Source organism: Protomyctophum parallelum, assembly GCF_964188405.1.
Source record: "Protomyctophum parallelum genome assembly, chromosome: 12".
NCBI classification, from domain to species: Eukaryota; Metazoa; Chordata; class Actinopteri; order Myctophiformes; family Myctophidae; genus Protomyctophum; species Protomyctophum parallelum.
In genome coordinates this window covers 9947581-9972467 of record NC_139712.1, presented here as the reverse complement: position 1 = coordinate 9972467, position 24887 = coordinate 9947581, and the positions used below count along the sequence as shown (strand labels likewise).

Below are 24887 nucleotides of genomic sequence, written 5' to 3'. Positions count from 1 at the left end.
CAGGGAAACTGGAAGTACCCTCACTAAAAACGCCGGGACAACGCTCCACACGTCCCAAACTCTTCTCCCTTCTGGCTCCAAAACTGTGGAATGCACTTCCCATTGCAGTCAGAACTGCAGCATCACTCCCAATCTTCCGCCGTAGCCTGAAAACCCACCTTTTCAGACTCCATCATGGCCCATAGCACTTACCCTAACCCCTTAGATAGCATTTCTGTTGGCTTAGATAGCATTTGACACAGACTTATAGCATGTTATGTAGACAGCACTATAATTGTATTGTATATAGTCATAGCACGCCATAGTACATATGTATAGCATAGTAGTGAATATGTATAGTTTATTATGTATAGTGTATGTATAGTTTCATCATATAGATATTCCACTGTTACCTTCTTAGCTTACGCATGTTTCATGATAAATGCTTTTATGTGATGTATTCCCATGCTTTTGTTCTTGCTTAAATGTAAATCGCTCTGGATTAAGAGCGTCTGCTAAATGCCTAAATTGTAAATTGTAAATTGTATAGCCACTTTTCAAGCAGTGTTGTCTTTGGTAGCAAATTTCTATTTTAGTTTTAGTCATAATAGTCTCTTGAAACGTTTTCATTTAAGTTTTAGTTACATTTTACTATAGTCACCTGGAATGTTTTAGTGTTAGTCTAGTTTTAGTCGACTAAATATCATAAGATTTTTGTCGACTAAATCTACAGTTGATTTTTTTAACTAAAATGTGTTTTGGCGGGCCTTGATGCCGTAATGGATTTTACACTGAAAATAACAGATCTACAAGCTCACAACGCGTTGCTCTGTGCCGCTTCGTGAGCTTGTAGATCTGCTATTTTCAGCATGCAACCAAGTGTACAATGATTTATACTAAATCTCTCGTCCACTAGTCCCTTCCTAACATTTTAGTCTAGTTTTTATTCATTGACGAAATCGACAGTATATTTAGTCATAGTTTTAGTCACCATAGCTTAGTTTTCATGTCGTTTTCGACAGTGCAAAAAGGTAGTCGACATAAACATTTCTCGTCATAGTTAGTCGACGAAAAGCACATTTGTGATTGTGTTAATTACACTAGACAGTACACCAAAACAAACACATTGGTGAAGACATAATTTATGCCTATAAGGAATGTATTGTCAGATTAGTATCAGTTCTATATCCCCTAATCTGAGTTCCCAGAAGTTCTATTTTTATATATCGCCTGACTAGAAGGTGTATATACAGTATAGATAGTATTTTAGACAGACTTATAGCTCGTTACGTAGACAGCACTAGAATTGCATTTTATGTAGTCATAGCACTTTATAGTACACATTGTGGGGACTGAACGACACCAGGACACTCAGTGGTACAGCATCTCGCCTACAGGCGGTTTTATTATATACAGATCCGTGGGTTTGGACATGCGATCAAAATCATCAAATCATAATGTACAACTTATAAGCAATGTCAGTGGTGGGAGCTCCAGGCTTTCCCCTCTTTCCCTAAGGGTGGCGCTGGCCGGCTCTATCCCTACCCCTCCTCACGGAGAATCTGTGACAGTCTTATAAATGTCCCGCCTGGTTTGAGACACACTGACGGGGGCTTTCCCTTCCCCGTCTCAATCTCACCAGTGGGTTTGTGAGTAAATGGAATTAGTATCCGGAGCGTGTTGCCTGTATATGGGATAGAGAGAGATGAATTAGTGCTTTGCCCCTTCACATACAGAACGCTGTGAGTTGTGTGTGTGTGTGTGTGAGTGGAGTCGCTTACCGCCAGTGCATGGCCCGACCTGTCTCTGAGAGCGTCATGGGAGAAGTGAGGGCAGAGGCAGCCTCGCCTACATGTTGTCTCTCTGTCTGGCTCCACAGGTGGCCTTGATTGGTATTCATGAACTTGAGACAACATGTAGGCGGGCACGTAGCGGCTGTCTACCAGCTGGCCGAGTGGTGGGCGTGGCCTTCTCTGCTGCACTCTGCCTCTCTCCCACTGGCTCTCTCGGGACCCATGCCTACCTGGCGGCCTGTTGCCTAGCGACATGCCACACATCCTCCCTCCAAGCTTGCCGGTGGCTCCGGAAGCTTCAGTCCCTGTCCCTTCCTCGTACCTCCTGGAGAGCGCGTCTGCGTGCGCTATTTCCTTCCCGGGCCGGTGTTGTACATCGAACTTGTAATTCTGCAGCTCGAGGAACCATCTGGTAACGCGGTCATTCTTGTCTTTGTTGCGGGACATCCACTTCAGGGGGGCGTGATCTGTGATGACGGTGAACTGCCTCCCCCAGAGGTAGTATCGAAGGTGATGAATAGCCCATTTGATGGCGAGACATTCCTTCTCCACCGTGGCATAGTTGCGCTCGTGCTTGAGCAGTTTTCGACTGACGTACGTTACTGGGTGTTCCTCTCCGTCTATGACCTGCGAGAGCACGGCTCCTACCCCCGTTCCCGAGGCATCGGTGTGGAGGACGAAAGGTTGGCTGAAATTCGGGGCAATGAGGACCGGTTCCTCACATATAGCCGCTTTCAGCGTGTGGAAAGCCTCCTCCGCCTCGGGGGTCCAACCTACGTGGTGGGGCAGGCTCTTCTTGGTCAGGTCATAGAGTGGCGCTGCAAGAGTGGCAAAGTCTTTAATAAATTTTTGGTAATAGGCAATGAGCCCCATAAATGATTTCACCTGCTTCTTGGTGATCGGTCGGGGCCATTCCCTCAGCCGTTCCACCTTCTTCCGCTGGGGTTTGACGCAGCCTCGTCCCACTGTGAAGCCCAAGTAATCTGTCTCCGTCAGGCCGATGCGACACTTTTTGGCGTTGGCTACAAGCCCGGCTTTACGCAGCGCTCCAAGCACTGCTTCGAGGTGTTGTAGGTGGGACCGCCAGGTGGCGCTGTGGACCACGATGTCATCCAGATATGCTCCGGCAAAGTCACGGTGGGGTCTCAGGACCCGGTCCATTAGCCGTTGAAACGTGGCGGGTGCTCCATGGACACCGAACGGGAGGACGGTATACTGAAAAAGGCCCTCCGGGGTGGAGAAGGCGGTTTTTGGCTTGGCCCGTGCCGATAATGGGACTTGCCAATACCCTTTTGTGAGGTCTAGTGTACTGACGAACCGGGCGGGGCCCAGCCGCTCGATCAACTCGTCCGCGCGAGCCATCGGATACGCGTCAAACGTGGACACTTCATTTAACTTCCGAAAATCATTGCAAAAGCGCAATGAGCCATCTGGTTTGGGCACTATTACTATAGGACTGGCCCAGGGGCTGTAGGATTCCTCTATCACGCCTAATTCGAGCATTTGCTTTACCTCGTCCTTGATCGCTATGCGGCGCGCCTCGGGTATGCGGTACGGCCGTTGACGGACCACCTTACCGGGGGTGGTTTCAATGTCATGTTCGATGACATGCGTGCGTCCTGGCCGTTCCGAGAACACATCCGCGCACTGGCTAAGCAGCTCCTGTACGTCCTGCCGCTGCGTCGGTGACAGGTCTTCTCCTATGGGGACAGGGGGAGGTGGGGAGAAGGTGGTGAGTGAGAGACGGGGGGGAACAGTGTTAGGCGCGTGCCACTTTTTAAGAATGTTAACATGGTATATCTGATGGGGTTTTCGCCTGCCTGGCTGTCTCACTCTATAGTTGACCGGGCCGATGCGTGTCTCCACCTCGTAGGGCCCCTGCCACTTGGCCAGGAACTTGCACTCGCTGGTTGGCACGAGGACGAGCACCTGCTCGCCCACCTGGAACTCTCTCACGCGCGCCCCCCGGTTGTAGATGCGCGCCTGGTCCCGCTGTGCGCGTTCCATGTGTTCGCGCACCATGGGCCAGACTTTGCGCGCTCTCTCCTGTAGCCTGTCAACATGCTCTATTACACTTCTGTGCGGGGACGGCTGCGTTTCCCACGCCTCCTTTGCTATGTCCAACAGTCCCCGGGGTCTCCTCCCATATACCAATTCAAAGGGGGAGAAACCTGTCGACGCCTGGGGGACCTCGCGAATAGAGAAGAGGACATAGGGGATTAGCTGGTCCCAATCTTTCCCGTCTATGTCAACTAGTTTCCTGAGCATCTTTTTCAATGTTTGGTTAAAGCGTTCCACTAAGCCATCCGTCTCGGGGTGATAAATAGAGGTGCGGATGCGCTTGATCTTTAGCCATTTGTACAGCACGTTTAGCATGCGTGCCATGAAACAGGTGCCCTGATCCGAAAGAATCTCCGCCGGTATTCCGACTCTACTAAATAGCATTAAAAGTTCATGTGCTATTGTTTTGGCCGTGGCAGAGCGGAGCGGGATGGCCTCGGGGTACCGGGTGGCATAATCGAGTATTACCAGTATGTAACGGTGCCCTCTAGCGGATTTCGGGAGGGGTCCCACAATGTCCATGGCTAGACGCTCAAATGGAGTTTCAATAATAGGCAGCGGTACTAGGGGATTTCTATATGTGGGCCGCGGGGCCGTTTTCTGACACTCAGGACAACTTTGGCAAAAGGTTTCAACAGCCCTCTTAACTCCCGGCCAGTAAAATCTTGCCAGTATACGCTCATAGGTTTTCTGCACAGCGAGGTGCGCGCCTAACTGATGCGTGTGTGCAAGATACAGCACCCGAGTGACATACTGTTTTGGTACTAGGAGCTGCTCTACTTCCTCTTCTCGCTTGTCCTTAACCACCCGGTATAACAGTCCAGCTTTACACATAAAGTAGGGGAAATTCAGTACACTCACCCCGCTCTGCTTTTGTCCGTCGATGACGTCCACGCGCTGCCGCGCCATCTCCAAGTTGGTGTCGCTCCACTGTGCTGTAGCGAACTCCCCTACCCTCGGAGAGGAGGGGGTGTCCGCGTTGGGGAACTCAGCGAAGGGGTCCGCTCCTGGGTTGCAGGGTGGTCCGGGGTCCCCTTCAGTGCCGGGGTCGTCAGCGCTGTGGGAGCTGTCACTTCTCGAGGCGTCAGACGGGGCTCCAAACGCTGGGCATGCGGGTCGTGCTCCGCGGGGTGGCTGTGGTCTGTTTTGGCGTCGGCGGCGGCGTGATCGCCTCCCTGGCGGCCGGGGCGCCAGTGTCGCTCGAACAGGGTGCAGTCATATCCGATCAGCAGGGGGACCGGTAGGGTTGGCACTACACCCGCTGACACTAGTGTGGTGCCGCGGGTGGTTTGAATGTGTATCTTGCTTACTGGATAGTCACGCTGGTTTCCATGCACGCAGCTGACGGGCATGGTGGTCTCGCTCACAGGCCCGGCATAGTCGGCGTGGACCAGTGTCACTGCGCTGCCTGAGTCCAGGAGGGCCTCCGTATCGACGCCGTTGATTCTCACCGGGAGGTTGGTGTGGCCGCGGCGGTCGGTGCCCGTGTGCAGGCAGCGTCTGCCGGCGTCGGTGCTAGCCGCAGAGGGCATCGGGACATCGCCCCCGTGACGATCTGGGCAGGACCAGGAAAGGTGGTCAGCCTGGCCGCACACGTAACAGCGGCGGGCCTGGTCCTGGTTCCGTGGGCTCCTCTCCTGTTTGCCCGTGCGCTGTCGGGGTGGTGAGCGGCCCGCTGGCGGTCCCCTCTTATCCCGTCCTGTGCGCTCCTCTTGTTTGGGTTTCGCTGCTTCGCTCCTGGTTCCTTTCATGACGTCCAGGGTCACCATGTAATTCTCTACGAGGTTCACCAGCTCGTCAACCGAGCCGGGGGCAACCTGGGCTACATACTGTCGGGCGTCTGGCGGCAACACTCTGATACATTTATCGATCACTACTCTATCTACTGCGGGCAAGTCACCTGCTGTCGTTAGCCAGCTATGAGTCAACCGGCCCAGGGCCGCTATTTGCGCGCGGGGTGGCTGAGAGAGATGGAAGGTCCAGTCATGGAAACGCTGTGCGCGTGCCGGTAAGCTGAGGCCCTGGCGAGCGAGTATCGCTATCTTTAGCCGCTGGTAGTCTCGGGAATCTGCGAGGGATAGATCTCCCCACGCCCGTTGTGGTTCCCCGGTGAGAAACGGCGCCAGGATGTTGGCCCAGTCAGCCACTGGCCAACGCTCTCGAGCCGCTGTGCGCTCAAACAAGTCAATGTACGTCTCGATGTCATCTTCTGGCGTGAGCTTAGTGAGTACTTCGGCTGGGTTGCGCGCAACGTTAGCCTCTCTATGGAAATGGCGTACTAACTCATGGACAGAAGCTTGTAAAATGTTTTGGCTCTGGAGGAGCGCGTCAATTGCCTGGTCCCTATCCATCTGTCCCGGAGAGGTCGGTGTGGTTCAGTTTGTAAAATCCCACTATTCTCCACCACTTGTGGGGACTGAACGACACCAGGACACTCAGTGGTACAGCATCTCGCCTACAGGCGGTTTTATTATATACAGATCCGTGGGTTTGGACATGCGATCAAAATCATCAAATCATAATGTACAACTTATAAGCAATGTCAGTGGTGGGAGCTCCAGGCTTTCCCCTCTTTCCCTAAGGGTGGCGCTGGCCGGCTCTATCCCTACCCCTCCTCACGGAGAATCTGTGACAGTCTTATAAATGTCCCGCCTGGTTTGAGACACACTGACGGGGGCTTTCCCTTCCCCGTCTCAATCTCACCAGTGGGTTTGTGAGTAAATGGAATTAGTATCCGGAGCGTGTTGCCTGTATATGGGATAGAGAGAGATGAATTAGTGCTTTGCCCCTTCACATACAGAACGCTGTGAGTTGTGTGTGTGTGTGTGAGTGGAGTCGCTTACCGCCAGTGCATGGCCCGACCTGTCTCTGAGAGCGTCATGGGAGAAGTGAGGGCAGAGGCAGCCTCGCCTACATGTTGTCTCTCTGTCTGGCTCCACAGGTGGCCTTGATTGGTATTCATGAACTTGAGACAACATGTAGGCGGGCACGTAGCGGCTGTCTACCAGCTGGCCGAGTGGTGGGCGTGGCCTTCTCTGCTGCACTCTGCCTCTCTCCCACTGGCTCTCTCGGGACCCATGCCTACCTGGCGGCCTGTTGCCTAGCGACATGCCACAACATGTATATTGTATAATATATACTATAGTATAGTATTTATAGCTGACATAGATACTCCACTGTTACAGTACGTTCTTAGTTTGATTCATGATAACTACTTTTTATATAATGTGATGTACGCCATGCTTTGTTTTTGCTTAATGTAAGTCACTCTGGATCAAGAGCGTCTGATAAATGCCTAAATTGTAAATTGTATCTCATCATCAAATAACAGAGTTAATAGTTACTTTTAACCCATTCTGAACGGGAACCCATTTTTGTGTTAGCATCATGTTATGCTTTAGCCATTGAAAAATAGCAGATCTACAAGCTCATAGCGCGCTACCGACCGCGCGCTACAAGCTTGTAGGTCTGCTATTTTTGAAAAATCGAAGAACGACTGTGACATTTTTAGAATCTGATCTCAGGTCAGAATGGGTTAATCAGACCAGTGTGTGTGTGTCCAGTGGAAACCTCGTATGAATCTGATCTCAGGTCAGAATGGGTTAAATAAGTTAATAGTTGATGACGGGGGACATGAGAAACGAGCGAGCACTTTTCCGATAACACCGATTACGTGTTTTACAGTATGTCCCAACTGAAACTGCTCACTGGGGAATTACTGTACCTCTCTGTGTGGAAAATATGCCATGCTCTCACCCTTCCCTCTTTGAGGGTAGGCCTACTGTACATTTGGTGGTTTTTTTCCACAGTCAGTCACGTTATTATAATAGAGTTCCTGCTAATTTCACAGAGAGCCATAATGTTCCAGCTAAACGGTTATAGCGCTAGAAGAAAATGTCTTTATCGCATTTTGGGTGGGAACCCTAGCCTTTTGGTGTTTTAAGTGTAATGTTATATACTTTAGCCCATTCTGACCTGAGATCAGATTCATATACGAGGTTTCCACTGGACACACACTGGTCTGATTAACCCATTCTGACCTGAGATCAGATTCAAAAAAAATGTCAGTCGTTCTTCGATCTTTCAAAAATAGCAGACCTACAAGCTCGTAGCGCGCCACTCGGTGGCGCGCTATGAGCTTGTAGATCTGCTATTTTTAAATAGCTAAAGCATATCATGATGCTGACACCAAAATGGGTTCCCGCATAGAATGGGTTAAATAGCAATTGAGAAAATAGCAGATATACACGGAGTACGAGCTTGTAGGTCTGCTATTTTTGAAACAACGTGAGAAATGTGGCCCAAATGTTTGAATATATATTCTTTCAGAGCGAACGTTTTTAACTCAAATCTTTGCTTCTGGGAGGGGGGGTCCCTGGAACAACATATTATCAGATGGGGGTCGGCGGCCAATTACATATAATCTTGGGGGTCCTTGACATGAAAATGTTTGATACTTAGACACTTTTTTTTACAAACAATTCAACCAGACAAAACAAAACAAGACAAAACAATACAATTCCTGGATAAACAAGAAACAAACAACAACAAAACAAAAAAACAACAAAACAAAAACTGCAACAAAACAACATTTCACATAACATGGACATAACGTAGAAATAACACGTTATGTCCATGTTATGTGAAATGTTGTTTTGTTGCAGTTTTTGTTTTGTTGTTTTTTGTTGTTTGTTTCTTGTTTATCTAGGAACTGTATTGTTTTGTCTTGTTTTATTTTGTCTGGTTGAATTGTTTGTAAATAAAGTGTCTTTATGTATGAAGTGTATTTAGTGAATCGCGGAGCCCGTTGAAAACGAGATGGTTCCTCTCAAGAGGATTGCTCCTAAAGAAGAATTTCAAACAGAAACACTGACATAGAAACATAGGTTTTTTTTTTTTTTCAGAAAACAGTCGGGATTTAGAAGACATTTTGTTCTATAAACGGGTTATTCCTCTCTAAGCAAACAGTCTAGAAAGCCGAGGGAGGCAACAGCCCAAATGTGTCACAATCGACTGCGAGATCACAGGCTCCTCCGTACGCGCCTATAGGATTACCCACCGAGCCACGTGATTTTTTAACCCATTCAGGCCTGAGCTCGATTCTACAAAATGTGACAGTTTTCTGAAAAACCCCATGTTTCTAATGTCAGAGGTTCTCAAACTATTTCAGGTCAAGGACCCCCAAAAAAAAAAAGTATTTGGCCATCGACCCCCATCTGAAAATATGTTGTTCCAGGGACCCCACCCAGAAGCAAAGATTTGAGTTAAAAACGTTCGCTCTGAAAGAATATATATTCCAAATTTGTGCCACATTTTCACGATTTTTCAAAAATAGCAGACCTGCAAGATCGTGGCGCGCCACTCGGTGGCGCGCTACGATCTTGTAGATCTGCTGTTTTTCAATAGCTTAAAACACCAAAAGGGGTTCCCGGGTCAAAATGGGTTAAATGGAAAAACCGTTTCGCACGTATACTGTACCCCCGCTGTGCTCTGTCCCATATTTTAGTCACATGGGTATATTTATAATAATTCTACACCAGGTTTCTCTCTCTCACCTCGAGAAACCCGAGGAGCCAAAAGTAGCTTTGTCAGACGTCTCTGGCTGCGTCTCAGACAGTCAGAGGGAACCCAATATGGTGTTATTTTAACCCATTTTGGGCGAGAACTCCTTTTGGTGTTAGCGTTACGTTATGCTTTAGCTATTTAAAAATAGCAGACCTACAAGCTCACCGAGTGGCGCGCTACGAGCTTGTAGGTCTGCTATTTTTAGAAAAATCGAAGAACGACTGACATAGAAACATAGCTTTTTCAGAAAACTGTCAGGATGTAGAAGACATTTTTAGCATCTGATCTCAGGTCAGAATGAAAACTGTCAGGATGTAGAGAAGACATTTTTTAGAATCTGATCTCAAGTCAGAATGAAAACTGTCAGGATGTAGAAGACATTTTTTAGAATCTGATCTCAGGTCAGAATGAAAACTGTCAGGATGTAGAAGACATTTTTTAGAATCTGATCTCAGGTCAGAATGGAAAACTGTCAGGATGTAGAAGACACTTTTTAGAATCTGATCTCAGGTCAGAATGAAAACGGTCATGGACGTAGAAGACATTTTTTAAATCTGATCTCAGGTCAGAATGGAAAACTGTCATGGATGTAGAAGACATTTTTATAATCTGATCTCAGGTCAGAATGGAAAACTGTCAGGATGTAGAAGACATTTTTTAGAATCTGATCTCAGGTCAGAATGGAAAACTGTCAGGATGTAGAAGACATTTTTTAGAATCTGATCTCAGGTCAGAATGAAAACTGTCAGGATGTAGAAGACATTTTTTAGAATCTGATCTCAGGTCAGAATGGAAAACTGTCAGGATGTAGAAGACATTTTTTAGAATCTGATCTCAGGTCAGAATGAAAACTGTCATGGACATAGAAGACATTTTTAGAATCTGATCTCAGGTCAGAATGGAAAACTGTCAGGATGTAGAAGACATTTTTTAGCATCTGATCTCAGGTCAGAATGGAAAACTGTCAGGATGTAGAAGGACATGTTTAGAATCTGATCTCAGGTCAGAATGGAAAACGTCTTTACGTTTCCCCTCCCCTCTGACCCTGACAGACAGATCCATTATAAGTCGTATATTAACCCATTTTGGTGTTTTAACCATTATTATAAACTTTATAGCTTTTGAAAGAATAGCAGATCTACAAGCTCGTCGTAGCGCGGCACATATTCAACCTTTGAATATATATTCTTGCACAGCGAAAGTTTTTTAACTCAAGTCTTTGCAATTCTGGGAGGATTACATTATGTTTTAGCTATTGAAAAATAGCAGATCTATACAAGTTCATGAACTTGTAGGTCTGCTATTTTTGAAAAATCGAAGAACGACTGACATTTTTATATAGAATCTGATCTCAGGTCAGAATGGGTTAATCAGACCAGTAGTGTGTGTCCAGTGGAAACCTCGTATGAATCTGATCTCAGGTCAGAATGGGTTAATCAGACCAGTAGTGTGTGTCCAGTGGAAACCTCGTATGAATCTGATCTCAGGTCAGAATTAAGGTTAAATGTATAACACCTTTACCTCCAGCGGGCCCCAAGACAGTGCTCCCCATCGACGGTCCCTGGATGAACGCCAGCCTGAAGGCCTTCTTTAGGAACGTGGACAGTGGCAGAGAGGAGACCGGTAAGGGCACACGCGCACACGCACACACACACACACACACACACACACACACACACACACACACACACACACACACACACACACACACACACACACACACACACACACACACACACACACACACACACACACACACACACACACACACACACACACACACACACACACACACACGCACACACACGCACCAGTGTTGTTTTTGGCAGCAAATTTCTATTTTAGTTTTAGTCTTTGTCTTTGTCTTTTGAATAGTTTTCATTTCGTTTTAGTCACATTTTAGTCACCCGGAATGTTTTATTGTTAGTCTAGTTTAGTCTAGTCTAGTTAGTCTAGTTTTAGTCGACTAAATATCATAAGATTTTAGTCGACTAAATCTACAGTTGATTTAGTCGACTAAAATGTGTTTTGGTGGGCCTTGATGCCGTCGTAATGAGTGTTTTTACACTTCAAGTTTTTACACTACAAGTTTTTACAAGTTTTACAAGTTTTTACACTACAAATAGCCGATCTACAAGCTCACAATGCGTCGCGACGCGTTGTGAGCTTGTAGATCGGCTATTTTCAGCATGCAACCAAAGTGTAAAATTACTTATACTGGATCTCTTGTCCACTAGTCCCTTCCTATAACATTTTAGTCTAGTTCTTATTTGTCAACGAAATTTCAGTATATGTAGTCTTAGTTTTAGTCATCGTAGCTTAATTTTCATTTAGTTTCCATTCGTTTTTTGTCAGTGAAAAAAGGTAGTCGACGAACATTTTTCGTCTTAGTTTTAGTCGACGAAAACAACACTGGCGCACGCACATATGATACACATAGGCTAATATCGACTCAGGGTCCAATAAAAAACAGACAACATAAAAAACGACATACAGACAACAGGTCTACAGGTAACAAGACAACTCACCCCGTTTCTGTTTTCCTCCCAGAATCTTCCCCAGTGAGGGGTGGGAGAGGCTGGACAGCAGACGGCTGGACTTTGAATTTCTATAAACTATAACCCTCTAAGACCCAGCGTTGCTTTTTAGCAACAATCTTATTTTATTTTATTACTAAATTATTATATATTTTTTCTGTTCTTTTTTCACCTAAACGTCATCAGTGATGTTCATTGCAATGCCATTTCAATGCCATTGGTCATGATATTTGCATATAAATACCCCCCACAGAGGCTGAAATTCACACAAATAAAAAATGTCTCGACAATTTTGATTTTTTTTTAACCTAAGACTTTTGACCTTTACCCTAATAAAAGTAGGTAAAATTAATTGCAATATATGTTTTTTTGTGATCATTAGAATGTCTAGAACATGTTTTATTCATTATTGTGAAAGATATCCCCAAAATGTAAATTATTAATTTATTATATTATTATATAATTATTATACATTTTTCAAACTTTTTTTTTTTTTTTTTACATTTTTTTTTAGTCTTAGTCCTAGTAGTACAAAGTAGTAGTAAGGTTGAAATCTATTTTTTGCAAGTAGAAATTAATGCGGGTCTTAGAGGGATAAACTACAAATATAATTTATGAAAAGCTACTACAGTGAAGTCTGTTCACAGAAGTTGTTGTTAGGATATGTGGGGATTATCTGACGAGGTACCGTTTTGAGGGGGCAAAACCTTACATATACTAAATAATCCTAAATTGTTTATAGGGTCAATATAAGTAAAATAATATAGCCTTTCCACATTTTTATATTATTTTTCCCAAAAATAATACAAACAGCCAATAGCATATTACAAAGTCATCCCCCTCACTGGTGAGAATTCCGGGAGGAAAAACGGGCAAGCACCGGGGTGAGTTGTCCAGTATTCGAAGAAACACCCCTAACCCATAAAAACAACAATTTTACAATAAACATTCATACCAGTGCTTCCAAAAAGCAGACCGGTACCTATAGTGCTACTGAAGCCGGGGTTACACAGCAGCATAATTATACAGTTTTGAGACTCATTGAGCCGACACATACATTTGTACATTAAGTTTATCAGTAATAGGCATGAAAAGTGTTTACTCCCACACTACAGAGTATAACTCACTTGCACTGTCTGCTCCAACCTTGGGTTTTTTTCAATAATATCCGCATGCAATCATTATAGGCAACCTGCTTTTTACTTTAGTTTAGGTTAATTTCAAATATTAACCACAAATCTGTGTGTGTGTGTGTGTGTGTGTGTGTGTGTGTGTGTGTGTGTGTGTGTGTGTGTGTGTGTGTGTGTGTGTGTGTGTCTGTGTGTGTGTGTGTGTGTGTCTGTGTGTGTGTGTGTGTGTGTGTGTGTGTGTGTGTGTGTGTGTGTGTGTGTGTGTGTGTCGTGTGTGTGTGTGTGTGTGTGTGTGTCTGTGTGTGTGTCTGTGTGTGTGTGTGTGTGTGTGTGTGTGTGTGTGTCTGTGTGTCTGTGTGTGTGTCTGTGTGTGTGTCTGTGTGTGTGTGTGTGTGTGTGTGTGTGTCTGTGTGTCTGTGTTTGTGTCTGTGTGTGTGTCTGTGTCTGTGTCTGTGCGCGCGTGGCGTGGCGTGCGTGCTCCTCCCTCCCAGGCTGCGAGGTGGACCGTCAGATGGACGGCGTCGCCAAGATGGCGCCCGCGGTCGCCATGTTCGCCGGGCGCCACGACATGCTGGACAAGGTGGAGGCGGCCGTGAGGGTCACGCAGAACGATGACATGACTGTGGCCGTCACGCTGGCCGCCGCCAGGTTAGTGAGGGGCACCCCAAATAAGGACATGTCTGTCACTGTGTCCGTCACGCTCATGGCCGCGGCGAGGTTAGTGAGGGGCAGTGTTGTTTTCGTCGACTAAAACTAAGACGAAAAGTGTTCGTCGACTACCTTTTTTCGCAGACGAAAACTAAATGGAAACTAAATGAAAACTGAGCTATTATGACTAAAACTAAGACTAAATATAGTGACGATTTCGTCAAGAAATAAAAACTAGACTAAAATGTTAGGAAGGGACTAGTGGACAAGAGATCCAGTATAAGTCATTTTACACTTGGTTGCATGCTGAAAATAGCTGATCTACAAGCTCACAACGCGTTTTAGTCGACTAAATCACCTGTAGATTTAGTCAACTAAAATCTTATGACATTTAGTCGACTAAAACTAGACTAAACACCAACACATTCCAGGTGGCTAAAATGTGACTAAAACTAAATGAAAACTATTCAAAAGACTAATGACTAAAAACTAAAATCAAAATGTTCTGCCAAAAACAACACTGGTGAGGGGCACCCCATATAAGGACATGTCTGTCACTGTGGCCGTGACGCTCATGGCCGCGGCGAGGTTAGTGAGGGGCACCCCAAATAAGGACATGTGTGTGTGACAGTGTGACGCCGAGGGGCCAGTGAGGCTCTCCAACGTTGAAGCACGTTGGGGCCCTCTAGTGGTAAGAGGAGGGACTGCAGGCGGACCTGTGGATTCATGACCGGGGAACCCCTTTTGGTGTCATGTTATGCTTTAGCTATTGTAAAATAGCAGATCTACAAGCTCGTAGCGCGCCACCGAGTGGCGCGCTACGAGCTTGTAGTTCTGATATTTTTGAAAAATCGAAGAACGACTGACATAGAAACATAGCTTTTTCAGAAAACTCTCAGGATGTAGAAGACATTTCTTTTAGAATCTGATCTCAGGTCAGAATGGAAAACTGTCAGGATGTAGAAGACATTTTTTTTAGAATCTGATCTCAGGTCAGAATGGGTTAAAGACGTGATTTTTGTCTCCACCAGGCCGAAGGCATGGGGGGAGAGTATGTTTTGCACTCCGTCCGTCCGTGTGTCCGTGAGCAGCTAATCTCGGCCACCGTTAACCCGGTCGATGCCAAATTTTGCACACACACTCCATGGATGCCAACGATGAACCTCTGCCCCAAACTTTCCAGAACGGCCTGTTATAGCGCCACCAGGAGGCCGCTTTGTGCTAAACAAGTTTTTGCACAGTACACCTACAGGTTTTGTCCAAACATCGCGCAAATTGGTACACAGTCTCTCTAGAGCCATTCAACGAAACCGGTCTTTCAGATTTCTCAGACTCTATCCTGATTGGTTAAGATTGGCTTCCAAAGTTCACAGGAGTGCTCAGTTTCAAACAAAATGCTGCAAATCATGAACACATCGCGTGATTTCCGTGAAATTGTGCACGCACATTCCCACTAGGCCGAGGACGAAATGCCACATGAACAATTCCAACTCAGCCTCAAGGTGGCACTATAACTGGCCGAAAAGTGTTTTTACCTCTAACTGCACGGATCTGTGGATAATTAACTTTTGTTGCCCTTTTATCCAACCACCAGATGAAGGCAAGCTGCAATGTCCTACATTCCTATCCTGGTGGAGACCTGTGCCCAGAAGGGCACTTTTTCTAGTTACACTCTGTTGTGTGTTCTCAGATTCCTGGAGCATTTCATTCTGAAGGGTCCGGACCCCGACGCTCTGACTGCGGTGTTGTCCCAGCTGAGTGACCCCAACAGACGCAACCCACAGGGGCTGGACAAGGCGGTCGTTGGTACGCACGCACGCACGCACGCACGCACGCATGCACGCATACACGCACGCACGCACGCACGCCACACGCCTTGCCATCACTTTCCTTTCTCCAGACATGTGCCTTCACTATACTTAACCCATTCTGACCGGGCACCCATTTTGGTGTTAGCATCATGTTATGCTTTAGCTATTGAAAAATAGCAGATCTACAAGCTCATATCGCGCCACCGAGTGGCGCGATACGAGCTTGTAGGTCTGCTATTTTTGAAAAATCGAAGAGCGACTGACATTTCTAGAATCCGATCTCAGGTCAGAATGGGTTCATCAGACCAGTGTGTGTCCAGTGGAAAACCTAGTATGAATCTGATCTCAGGTCAGAACTAACTAAAAACACCGGCCGGGACAACAACGCTTCACACGCATGCTCCCCAAACTCTTCTCCCTTCTGGCTCCTCCAAAAACTACATGGAAAGCACTTCCCACTTGCGATCAGAAACTGCAGACTCAACTCAATTCAATTCAATTCAAAGGGCTTTATTGGCATGAGAAAACATACGTTTACATTGCCAAAGCGGAAAGAACAATACAACAATACAAACAAAACAAAAATGATGTACATTTGAAGGTCAGAATATACAATAGATCAAATTCTATATGTACCAAGATCAATCGATGCAGGTATACACTCCTATCACAGCAAACTCACACCCCAATCTAAGGCGCGATTCATACTCCTATTTCAGAGCCGAATTTAACTGGGTTTCGGCGCTGTAGAGCCTACAATGTGACGTCATTTGAGGTTCGGGGGGGAATTAAAAAACTTCAGTGCACTGTGCCTATACACATGTTGCGACTTCAGGTCATGCAAGGAATAAATGCATTCGCCATGTATCCGAAAGGAAGTCTGATCCAATCATTTTTAGATTTCTCCAGTTTAATCCTGAGTTTAAGTTTTGTTGTGTTCAAGATCTGATTTTAGGCATGTTTAAGCCTCCAGGAAAATCTGTGTTGAGGTTCTTAATCCACTGTTTTTCATTAAAACGTCTTTGTCCTACTGTCGGATTGTGTTGAAGTCCAGCGCATTTTAGAGCTTCCATGCCATGAGCCATGAAATGTTGCACAAACCTTGTGGTTGTCTTTTTTCCATTGTTAATATTGTATCTGTGTTGTCCCAGCCTTGTGCCTATTGTTTTACCCGTTTCTCCGACATATTGTAAACCACATTTGTCACATGTGATCAAGTAAATGCAGTTGCTGGTTCTGGTTGTTATTCGTTGTTTAATCTCTAACACGCGTTTTGTAGTTCTATTTTTGACTAATTGTTTGGGTTTGAAGTATTCTGGTCCCTCACGTGCTGGTGTGTTGATTTCTTTTAGCTTGCTGTGTACTAGATAATCTTTAAGGGGGGGGGGGGGGGGGTACCGTTCTAAAGTCGGCTCTTCGGTGCTACTGAAATTGTCTGACGAGCCGAAATCATTTTGGCACTACAGCGCCGAAACAGCGGTAAAATAGGAGTATGAATCAGCCCTTAGCACTTGCCCTAACGCCTCAGTGACCTTTTAGACATAGCACTCTATGTATACGCATAGTTTCAATATTTAGATATTCCACTGTTAGGTTCTTAGCTTACGTACTGTATGACTGACTCATGATGACTATTTTGATGTATTTTGATGGTAATCTGTTTTTGTTCCGCTTACTGTAAATCGGATTAAATCTGGATTAATTAAGAGCCTAAATATGTCAATTGTAATGCATTTTAATCCATTTTGGGCCGGGAACCCCTTTTGGTGTTAGCATTACGTTATGCTTTAGCTATTGAAAAATAGCAGACCTACAAGCTCATAGCGCGCCACAGAGTGGCGCGCTACGAGCTTGTAGGTCTGCTATTTTTTGAAAAATCGAAGGACGACCGACATAGAAACACAGCTTTTTCAGAAAACTGTCAGGATGTAGAAGACATTTTTTTAGAATCTGATCTCAGGTCAGTATGGGTTAAATCATCTCTCTGTTGCAGCCCAGATCCAGGAGGTGAAGGAGAGCCTAGCCAGGACTTCCCAACAGCTCATACCCGCCGTGTTCACCAACACATGAGGTGAGCCAACATACGTGTGTTCTCTCACTGTACTGTCACTGTACTGTTCACCAACACATGAGGTGAGCCAACATACGTGTGTTCTCTCACTGTACTGTCACTGTACTGTTCACCAACACATGAGGTGAGCCAACATACGTGTGCTCTCTCACTGTACTTTCACTGTACTGTTCACCAACACATGAGGTCAGTGGCGTGCACAGACATTTAGAGGGGCAGGTGCTCAAGTGAAAAAAAAGGGCACCTATAGCACGTGGAACCGGCCGGTTGCCTTAATAACCCATTCTGACCTGAGATCAGATTCTAAAAATGTCTTCTTACATCCTGACAGTTTTCTTTAAAAAGCTACGTTTCTATGTCAGTCGTTCTTCGATTGTTCAAAAATAGCAGACCTACAAGCTCGTAGCGCGCCACTCGGTGGCGCGCTATGAGCTTGTAGATCTGCTATTTTTCAAAAGCTAAAGCATAACATGATGCCGACACCAAAAGGGCTGCTCTAGCACCCCCTAGTGTCTATCTGTGCACGCCACTGCATGAGGTGAGCGAATAATACGCGTGTTCTCTCATTAAACTACTTTATTGTCTGAAATTATTTATTAGGAACAATCCTCTTGAGATGAAACATCTCGTTTTCAAGAGGCTCCGCAATTCACTAAATGCACTTCATACATAAAGACACTATATTTACAAACAATTCAACCAGACAAGACAAAACAAGACAAAACAATACAAGTCCTAGATAAACAAGAAACAAACAACAACAAAACAAAAGCTGCAACAAAACAACATTTCACATAACATGGACATAACGTAGACATAACACATGGATCATTAATTGCATTATATGGATCTGCTACAGTGATGATTAGTGAAAACATGAACAGGTATAGTCTCTGAAGATGAGAGGACAGCACAGTTTTAAACAAATGAAAAGGTGTTATTGAACCAATATGGACTGCTCTGCAATTGGACCGCTCTGCTTATTTTTGATCATTTGTATATAATAGGCTACTTAGACTCGACTCTCTAAAGTGGCTTTTTTAAAAATGTAATTAATATTTCTAAAACTTTTAAACACACTCGCATGATGATGACGTGCAGGGAAAAACTGCTGGTTTCTACCCAGAAAGATTTGACGTTTGGACGTGTGATCTCGCCAGCAGAGTCACTAAACTATACTATATATATATATATATATATTAATGCTGGGCCGTTATCGGCGTTAACGTGCTGCGTTAACGCGAGAATATTATCGCGCGTCAAAAAAATTATCGCCATTAATCTATTCTCAAAGTTGGGTCTAAGAGCTGGGTCTGCATTGACTGCATCAAGCAAGCAAACTAGGAATTTCACTTTGATAGTTTTATCTGGCGGACGCCGGAATTACTCTGTGGGAGGGAGAAGTCCTAACCTAACAGGGACAAGGTGAAATAAATTACTCTGAGAGCGGGGCGGTAACAAATCCTAACCTAACCGGACACGGGTGAAATTAATGAACAGTGCGGCGTGCCACATCAAACGTCAGCATGCAGGACTCTGTGAACCCAGGTTTGCTTCAGGGGAAATTTCTTTACAAGAAGCTTCCCAATGGAAACCTCGACAAGAACAAGGTGGTTTGCACCCTGTGCAAAGCAGAAATGGCTTACTGTAGGAGTTCTTCAAGTCTGAAGTATCACCTAACGCACAAGCATCCCTTTGCGTTGGTTGATGATAGCGAAGCTGCCGGCGGGCCAAGCACTAATATGGCTCCGGGGAAAAGTGTTCGTCAAACTACAATGTTTGAGTGCAACCGTGGCAAGCCCGTCAGCCCAACTCTATCAGCCAAGCTAACTAACCTCCTAGCTCAGTGGATTGCCATCAACTGCCGGCCTATCAGTGTGGTTGAAGATGATGGGCTCGAGCTTCTTCTCCAGGCGGCCACAGGCGACCCATCTTACAAACTACCTGCGAGACGAACTATCACAAGGAGAATCCATGACCAGTACGCCGCAGAGAAAGCTGCGAAAGATGAAAAGTTGGCCGGGGCGGCGTGTGTAGCACTGACTGGGGACCATTGGACATCTGTCAAAAACGACAACTACCTTGGCGTTACTGTACAACTCATCGATGTCAGCTGGGAACTTCACTCGTTCGCCTTAGGTACGTTATGTAATTTAAATTAATTTACCACGGTGAAGTTGGTCTCGGGCTGGATACCCAGCCATCCTGGCTGAATATCCAACCTGAAACCAACCCCACCGCGGCATGTAATATTGCTAATTCAGCCTAACATTTACACAGCTTTAGCTAACGTTATCAGGGATCGATTGATTTATTTTACCACCAGCCAACATTATACGTTTGCTAGCTAGCCCCAACAACGCCAGCCTGCTAATTGTAAGTCTCTTATTAATAGCAAACTTATTCTGATCTACTTTGTCTCTCCTATAACGTCAGGTGTGATTAAAACGGAGGAGCGCCACTTTGCAGAAGCTTGTGCCAGACAGTTTCTCGACGTCGCTAATCAGTGGGGCATAGCTGAAAAAATCACCACCATTGGAACCGACAGCGCTCCCAACATGATAGCAGCAGGGAGAATATTACCATTTGAGCACTTGCCCTGCGTTGCTCATCTTGTACAGAGGGCCGTTGTAATGTCACTTCGGGATGGTGGTTTTGATGGTGTACTGGCCAAGTGTCGAAAAGTGGTCGGACATTTCAAACACAGTCCGGCTAACTCAGACGAGCTGAATGCCCAGCAAGCATCCCTTGAACAAGACCAGGAGTCACTCGTGCAAGACGTTCCAACACGCTGGAATTCAACCCTAGCGATGATCACACGTTTGAGGCGCAACAGAGACGCAGTGCACGCAACGCTGGCTCAGCAGACCCACAAGCTGGCCCTCCCAACACATGCTGAATATGAGAAGTTGGCAAAGCTGGAGAAACTGCTGGAGCCATGCAAGTAAGTGTGTGTTGTGCTGTGCTCTATGTGTGTGTGTGTGTGTGTGTGTGTGTGTGTGTGTGTGTGTGTGTGTGTGTGTGTACACTGCTGTGTGTGTGTGTGTGTGTGTGTGTGTGTGCACACTGCTCTGTGTGTGTGTGTGTGGCTGTGTGTGTGTGCACAGTGCACACTGCTCTGTGTGTGTGTGTGTGTGTGTGTGTGTGTGTGTGTGTGTGTGTGTGTGTGTGTGTGTGTGTGTGTGTGTGTGTGTGTGTGTGTGTGTGTGTGTGTGTGTGTGTGTGTGTGTGTGTGTGTGTGTGTGTGTGGCTGTGCTGTGTTTGGGGCTGTGATGTCTGTGTGTGTGTGTACTGTCTGTGTGCTATGCTCTGTGTGTGTGTGTGTGTGCGCGTGTGTCCTGCTGTGACATTGTGGCGTCGTTTTTGGTGTCAATTCACCCCTCTTAATGTGTGTGTGTGTGTGTGTGTGTGTGTGTGTGTAGGTACGTCACTGAGCTCCTTGGTGGGGAAAAGTATGTCTCCTGCTCTGTCGTTTTACCTGCCCTGTGTCATCTCCTGCGAGCAATGAAGATCTCTGATGATGATCCTGCCTACATTGTGCGCTTCAAGACTGCCTTCATCAAAGACCTCAACCAGCGGAGGGAGAAAACAAACCTGGAATGGCTGAAGGTATGTGACACGTACTGACCAGAAGATAACTGTATTGGCTGACCATTATAGACTGTTAAGCCAGAAGATTGATAAATGGATAGATGAATGAGTCATGAAGAAATATGGAGGATTTAGAAAGTTACATTTTCTTCCATCAATCTTTATTTTATTTTTCATCAAAAGGTGGCCACTGCTCTGGACCCACGCTTCAAAGATCTCAAATGCCTGCCCAGAGCAGAGAGGGAGCCAGTGTGGGGAAAGCTGAGTGACTTGGTGAGGGCAGAAGAACCTGCTCTGCAGCCGCCCAGGGAGGAGAACCCTGAGCCACCTCAAAAGAAGACAGCCCTACTGCTGATGGGATCAGAGTCAGAGTCAGAAGACGAGATACCAGTAGTAGACAATGTTGTAGAGAGGTACAAGGTAGAGCCCAGTGCCAGTTTAGATCAGTGTCCACTGAAGTGGTGGTCAGAGCACACTGCTGTTTATGGTAAGATGGCCCACATTGCCCAGAAGTACTTGGGGACTCCTGCCACAACTGTCCCATGCGAGAGACTGTTCTCTTTAGCAGGCCACATTGTACAGAAAAAAAGATCTAGTTTGTCACCAGACAATGTGAACAAGCTGGTGTGTCTGAGTGACTGGTGGAAGAAGGAGAGGTAGAGGTTGGACTCAAATCATGTACAGTAGGAGAGGGAATAGGAAGCCCCAGTACTGATGAGGTACAGTAGGAGAGGGAATAGGAAACCCCAGTACCGATGGAGGTACAGTAGGAGAGGGAATAGGAAACCCCAGTACTGATGAGGTACAGTAGGAGAGGGAATAGGAAGCCCCAGGGTTGGGATTGGGACGCCCCACACTGGAGGTGAGTGACTGGTGGAAGAGGTAGAGGTAGAGGTTGGACTCAAGTCATGTCACAAAGCTACTGACTGTAAACAGTTCTTCATCACCTCTAGGTTTACAGTTTAATTAATGTCATATCCCAGAAAAGGGGGTTGTTCTTGCACCCACTGTTCCAAATTGCCTGTATGGTAACGTGTTTATGGTTATTCGTGTTTAACTGAATAAACAATGTATAACACACGTACATCGTATTGAACATTATTATATTTTCATTACCAATTATGATAGGGCTCCTGGTCTAATGGGCCACGTGGCCCGTTCAAGGATTTACTTCTGGTCATTATTTAGGTAGCGCACACATATTTTCAATGCCTTCGGCAGAGTTCAAATGAGCCATTTTAATCTAGATTAATCTAGATTAACTCCAGAATTGCAGTGAGATTAATCTAGATTAAAAAAAAAAATCTATGCCCACCACTAATATATATATATATATATATAACCATACTATACTATATATAAAAACGTTCGCTCTGAAAGAATATATATTCAAACATTTGGGCTGCATTTTCACGATTTTTCAAAAAAAATAGCAGACCTCATAGCGCGGCACTCAGCGCCGCGCTTCGAGCTTGTAGATCAACAGCTAAAGTATAACATAATGATTAAAACACAAAAAGGGGTTCCCGCCCTGAATGAGTTAAGTGGCTTTTTTAAATTTAAATTAATATTTAAAAAACCTTTACACTCACTCTCACGGATGATGACATGCAGGGTAAACTGCTGCTTTTATACCAAGAAAGATGTGCTCTCAAACTAACCAGGATTGGATTCATCTGCCCTGTACACAGCCTTGAAAACATCCTGAAAAGGACGCGACAATGGTTCTGTATAGCCTTGACGACATCAATGTTGTATAGTTCTTGCAATACATTTATTTTATGTTATTATCTGTATTTGTCCGTGGACCCCCATCTGAACATTATGTAGGTACAGGGACCCCCCCAGATGCAAAGATTTGATTTATAAACGTTCGCTCTGAAAGAATATATATATATTCAAAGATTTGCGACGCATTTTCACGATTTTTTCAAAAATAGCAGACCTACGATCTATTTTCAATAGCTAAAGTAGAACATAATGCTTAAAACACCAAGAGGGGTTCCCGTCCATAATGGGTTAAGTATACCGGCACTTACTTTGATGCCAATACTTACACTGAACACAGGATTTTTCTTGTATTGGTATTTTAATACTGTATTGTTACTCTTTATACTTAAGTACATTCAGAGTATCAGTGCAGCGCTCGACAGCCCGGCTGCAGGTCACAGCAGGTAACAGAGTATTGTTACTCTTTATACTTAAGTACATTCTGAACGGGAACCCATTTTGGTGTTGGCATCATGTCATGCTTTAGCTATTGAAAAATAGCAGATCTATAAGCTCATATAGCGCGCCACCGAGTGGCGCGCTACGAGCTTGTAGATCTGCTATTTTTTTGAAAAATCGAAGATAACGACTGACATTTTTAGAATCTGATCTCGGGTCAGAATGGGTTAATCAGACCAGTGTGTGTCCAGTCAGTGGAAACCTCGTATGAATCTGATCTCAGGTCAGAATGGGTTAAGTACATTCAGAGTAGCCAGCGCGGCTAGCAGGTCCCAGCAGGACTTGCGGTCTGTTTGATTTGGCGCGGCGGCTTCATGGCGTTTCCCTTCCTCATGTCAGCACATCCGTTAGCCTCGCTCCAGAAGAAGGTGCTCCTACCTTTGATCTGGGAATTAACCCATTCTGAACGGGAACCCCTTTTTGGTGTTAGCATCATGCTATGCTTTAGCTATTGAAAAATAGCAGATCTACAAGCTCGTAGCGCGCCACCGAGTGGCGCGCTACGAGCTTGTAGGTCTGCTAATTTTGAAAAGATCATGAACATGTGGTGCAAAGCTTTGAATATATATTCTTTCTAACTCAAATCTTTGCTTCCATGGGAGTACGTGGTCCCTGAAACAACACATTTTTTTCAGATGGGGGGGTCAGCGGCCAATTTCATATATTTTTTGGGGGGGCCTTGACATGAAATATTGAGAACCACTGATATAGAAACATGGTTTTTCACCAAAAAAAATACATTTAAAAAAAAAGACATTTTTTAAATTTTGACGTCAGGCCTAAATGGGTTAATGATCCCCCCCCCCACCCCCCCCCCCCCCTACAAGCTTTCTCTTTTTCTTATGCCCACCCGCTGAGGCGAGGGGCTCGCGTTCTTTTTTACTGCATGGGGATAACAAAGGATTCTTGCTGTAGCATTTGTGACTCCATTTGACTGATATTTTTAAATCAAGGTTTGCCTGTTATATGCCTGTCGTATAATATGGTACCCACATCAATACAGCATGGGACAAAATATTATACGTTTTGGGTCTCATCAAATGGTGGTCTGTGGCTCAAATGCCTAATAAATCTTAGACCTAGATATGGAACAGGTTTAAAATCAGATATGACTGTAATTTCTTCTTTTGTCTTTCTTCGGACTGCACCCCAGACTTATTGCACCCCCGTGGACTTATTGCTATATACTTTACCTATATAGCCTATACCACTTGTATATAATGTGTGATGGTGGTTCTTACGTCGGCGTTCCCGTTGTGTCTGTATAATGTGTGACGGTGGTTCTTACGTCGGCGTTCCCGTTGTGTCCATCCAGCCGTGCCCGGGGCGTTCCAGGGAGCGCTGCACGCCGTGCTGACCCTGACCCGTCTGGACGAGGCCGTCAGGACCACCATGCGCTGCGGGGGGTGCACCGCCAGCCGGGCCGCCTTCATAGGAGCCTGCCTAGGGGCACAGGTCAGTGAGGAGGGGGG

The 24887-nt window shown here is 45.5% G+C and overlaps 1 protein-coding gene and 1 pseudogene across 3 annotated transcripts in view; both read left to right on the top strand.

Moving 5' to 3' along the window:
* The window catches only part of LOC310868279 (crystallin J1B-like), a 41813-nt pseudogene that overhangs the window by 11561 nt on the left and 5365 nt on the right, over nucleotides 1–24887 (top strand). Inside the window, exons 5-7 of the transcript XR_014571067.1 lie at nucleotides 10926–11021; nucleotides 13557–13713; nucleotides 15404–15519. The product of XR_014571067.1 is annotated as a crystallin J1B-like (transcript). The remainder of the gene's footprint in view (nucleotides 1–10925; nucleotides 11022–13556; nucleotides 13714–15403; nucleotides 15520–24887) is intronic.
* On the top strand, nucleotides 20059–22118 carry LOC310868277 (E3 SUMO-protein ligase ZBED1-like). 2 transcript variants are annotated; one of them, XM_083778632.1, is made up of 4 exons: nucleotides 20059–20539; nucleotides 21018–21204; nucleotides 21370–21848; nucleotides 22081–22118. In XM_083778632.1, exons 1-3 carry the CDS (start codon nucleotides 20154–20156, stop codon nucleotides 21844–21846), a joined length of 1050 nt encoding a protein of 349 aa, XP_083634758.1. In that variant the 5' UTR covers nucleotides 20059–20153; the 3' UTR covers nucleotides 21847–21848; nucleotides 22081–22118. The 2 variants fall into 2 exon arrangements, with proteins under 2 accessions (XP_083634758.1, XP_083634757.1); XM_083778631.1 differs by lacking the exon at nucleotides 22081–22118 and having other exon boundaries at nucleotides 21370–21910.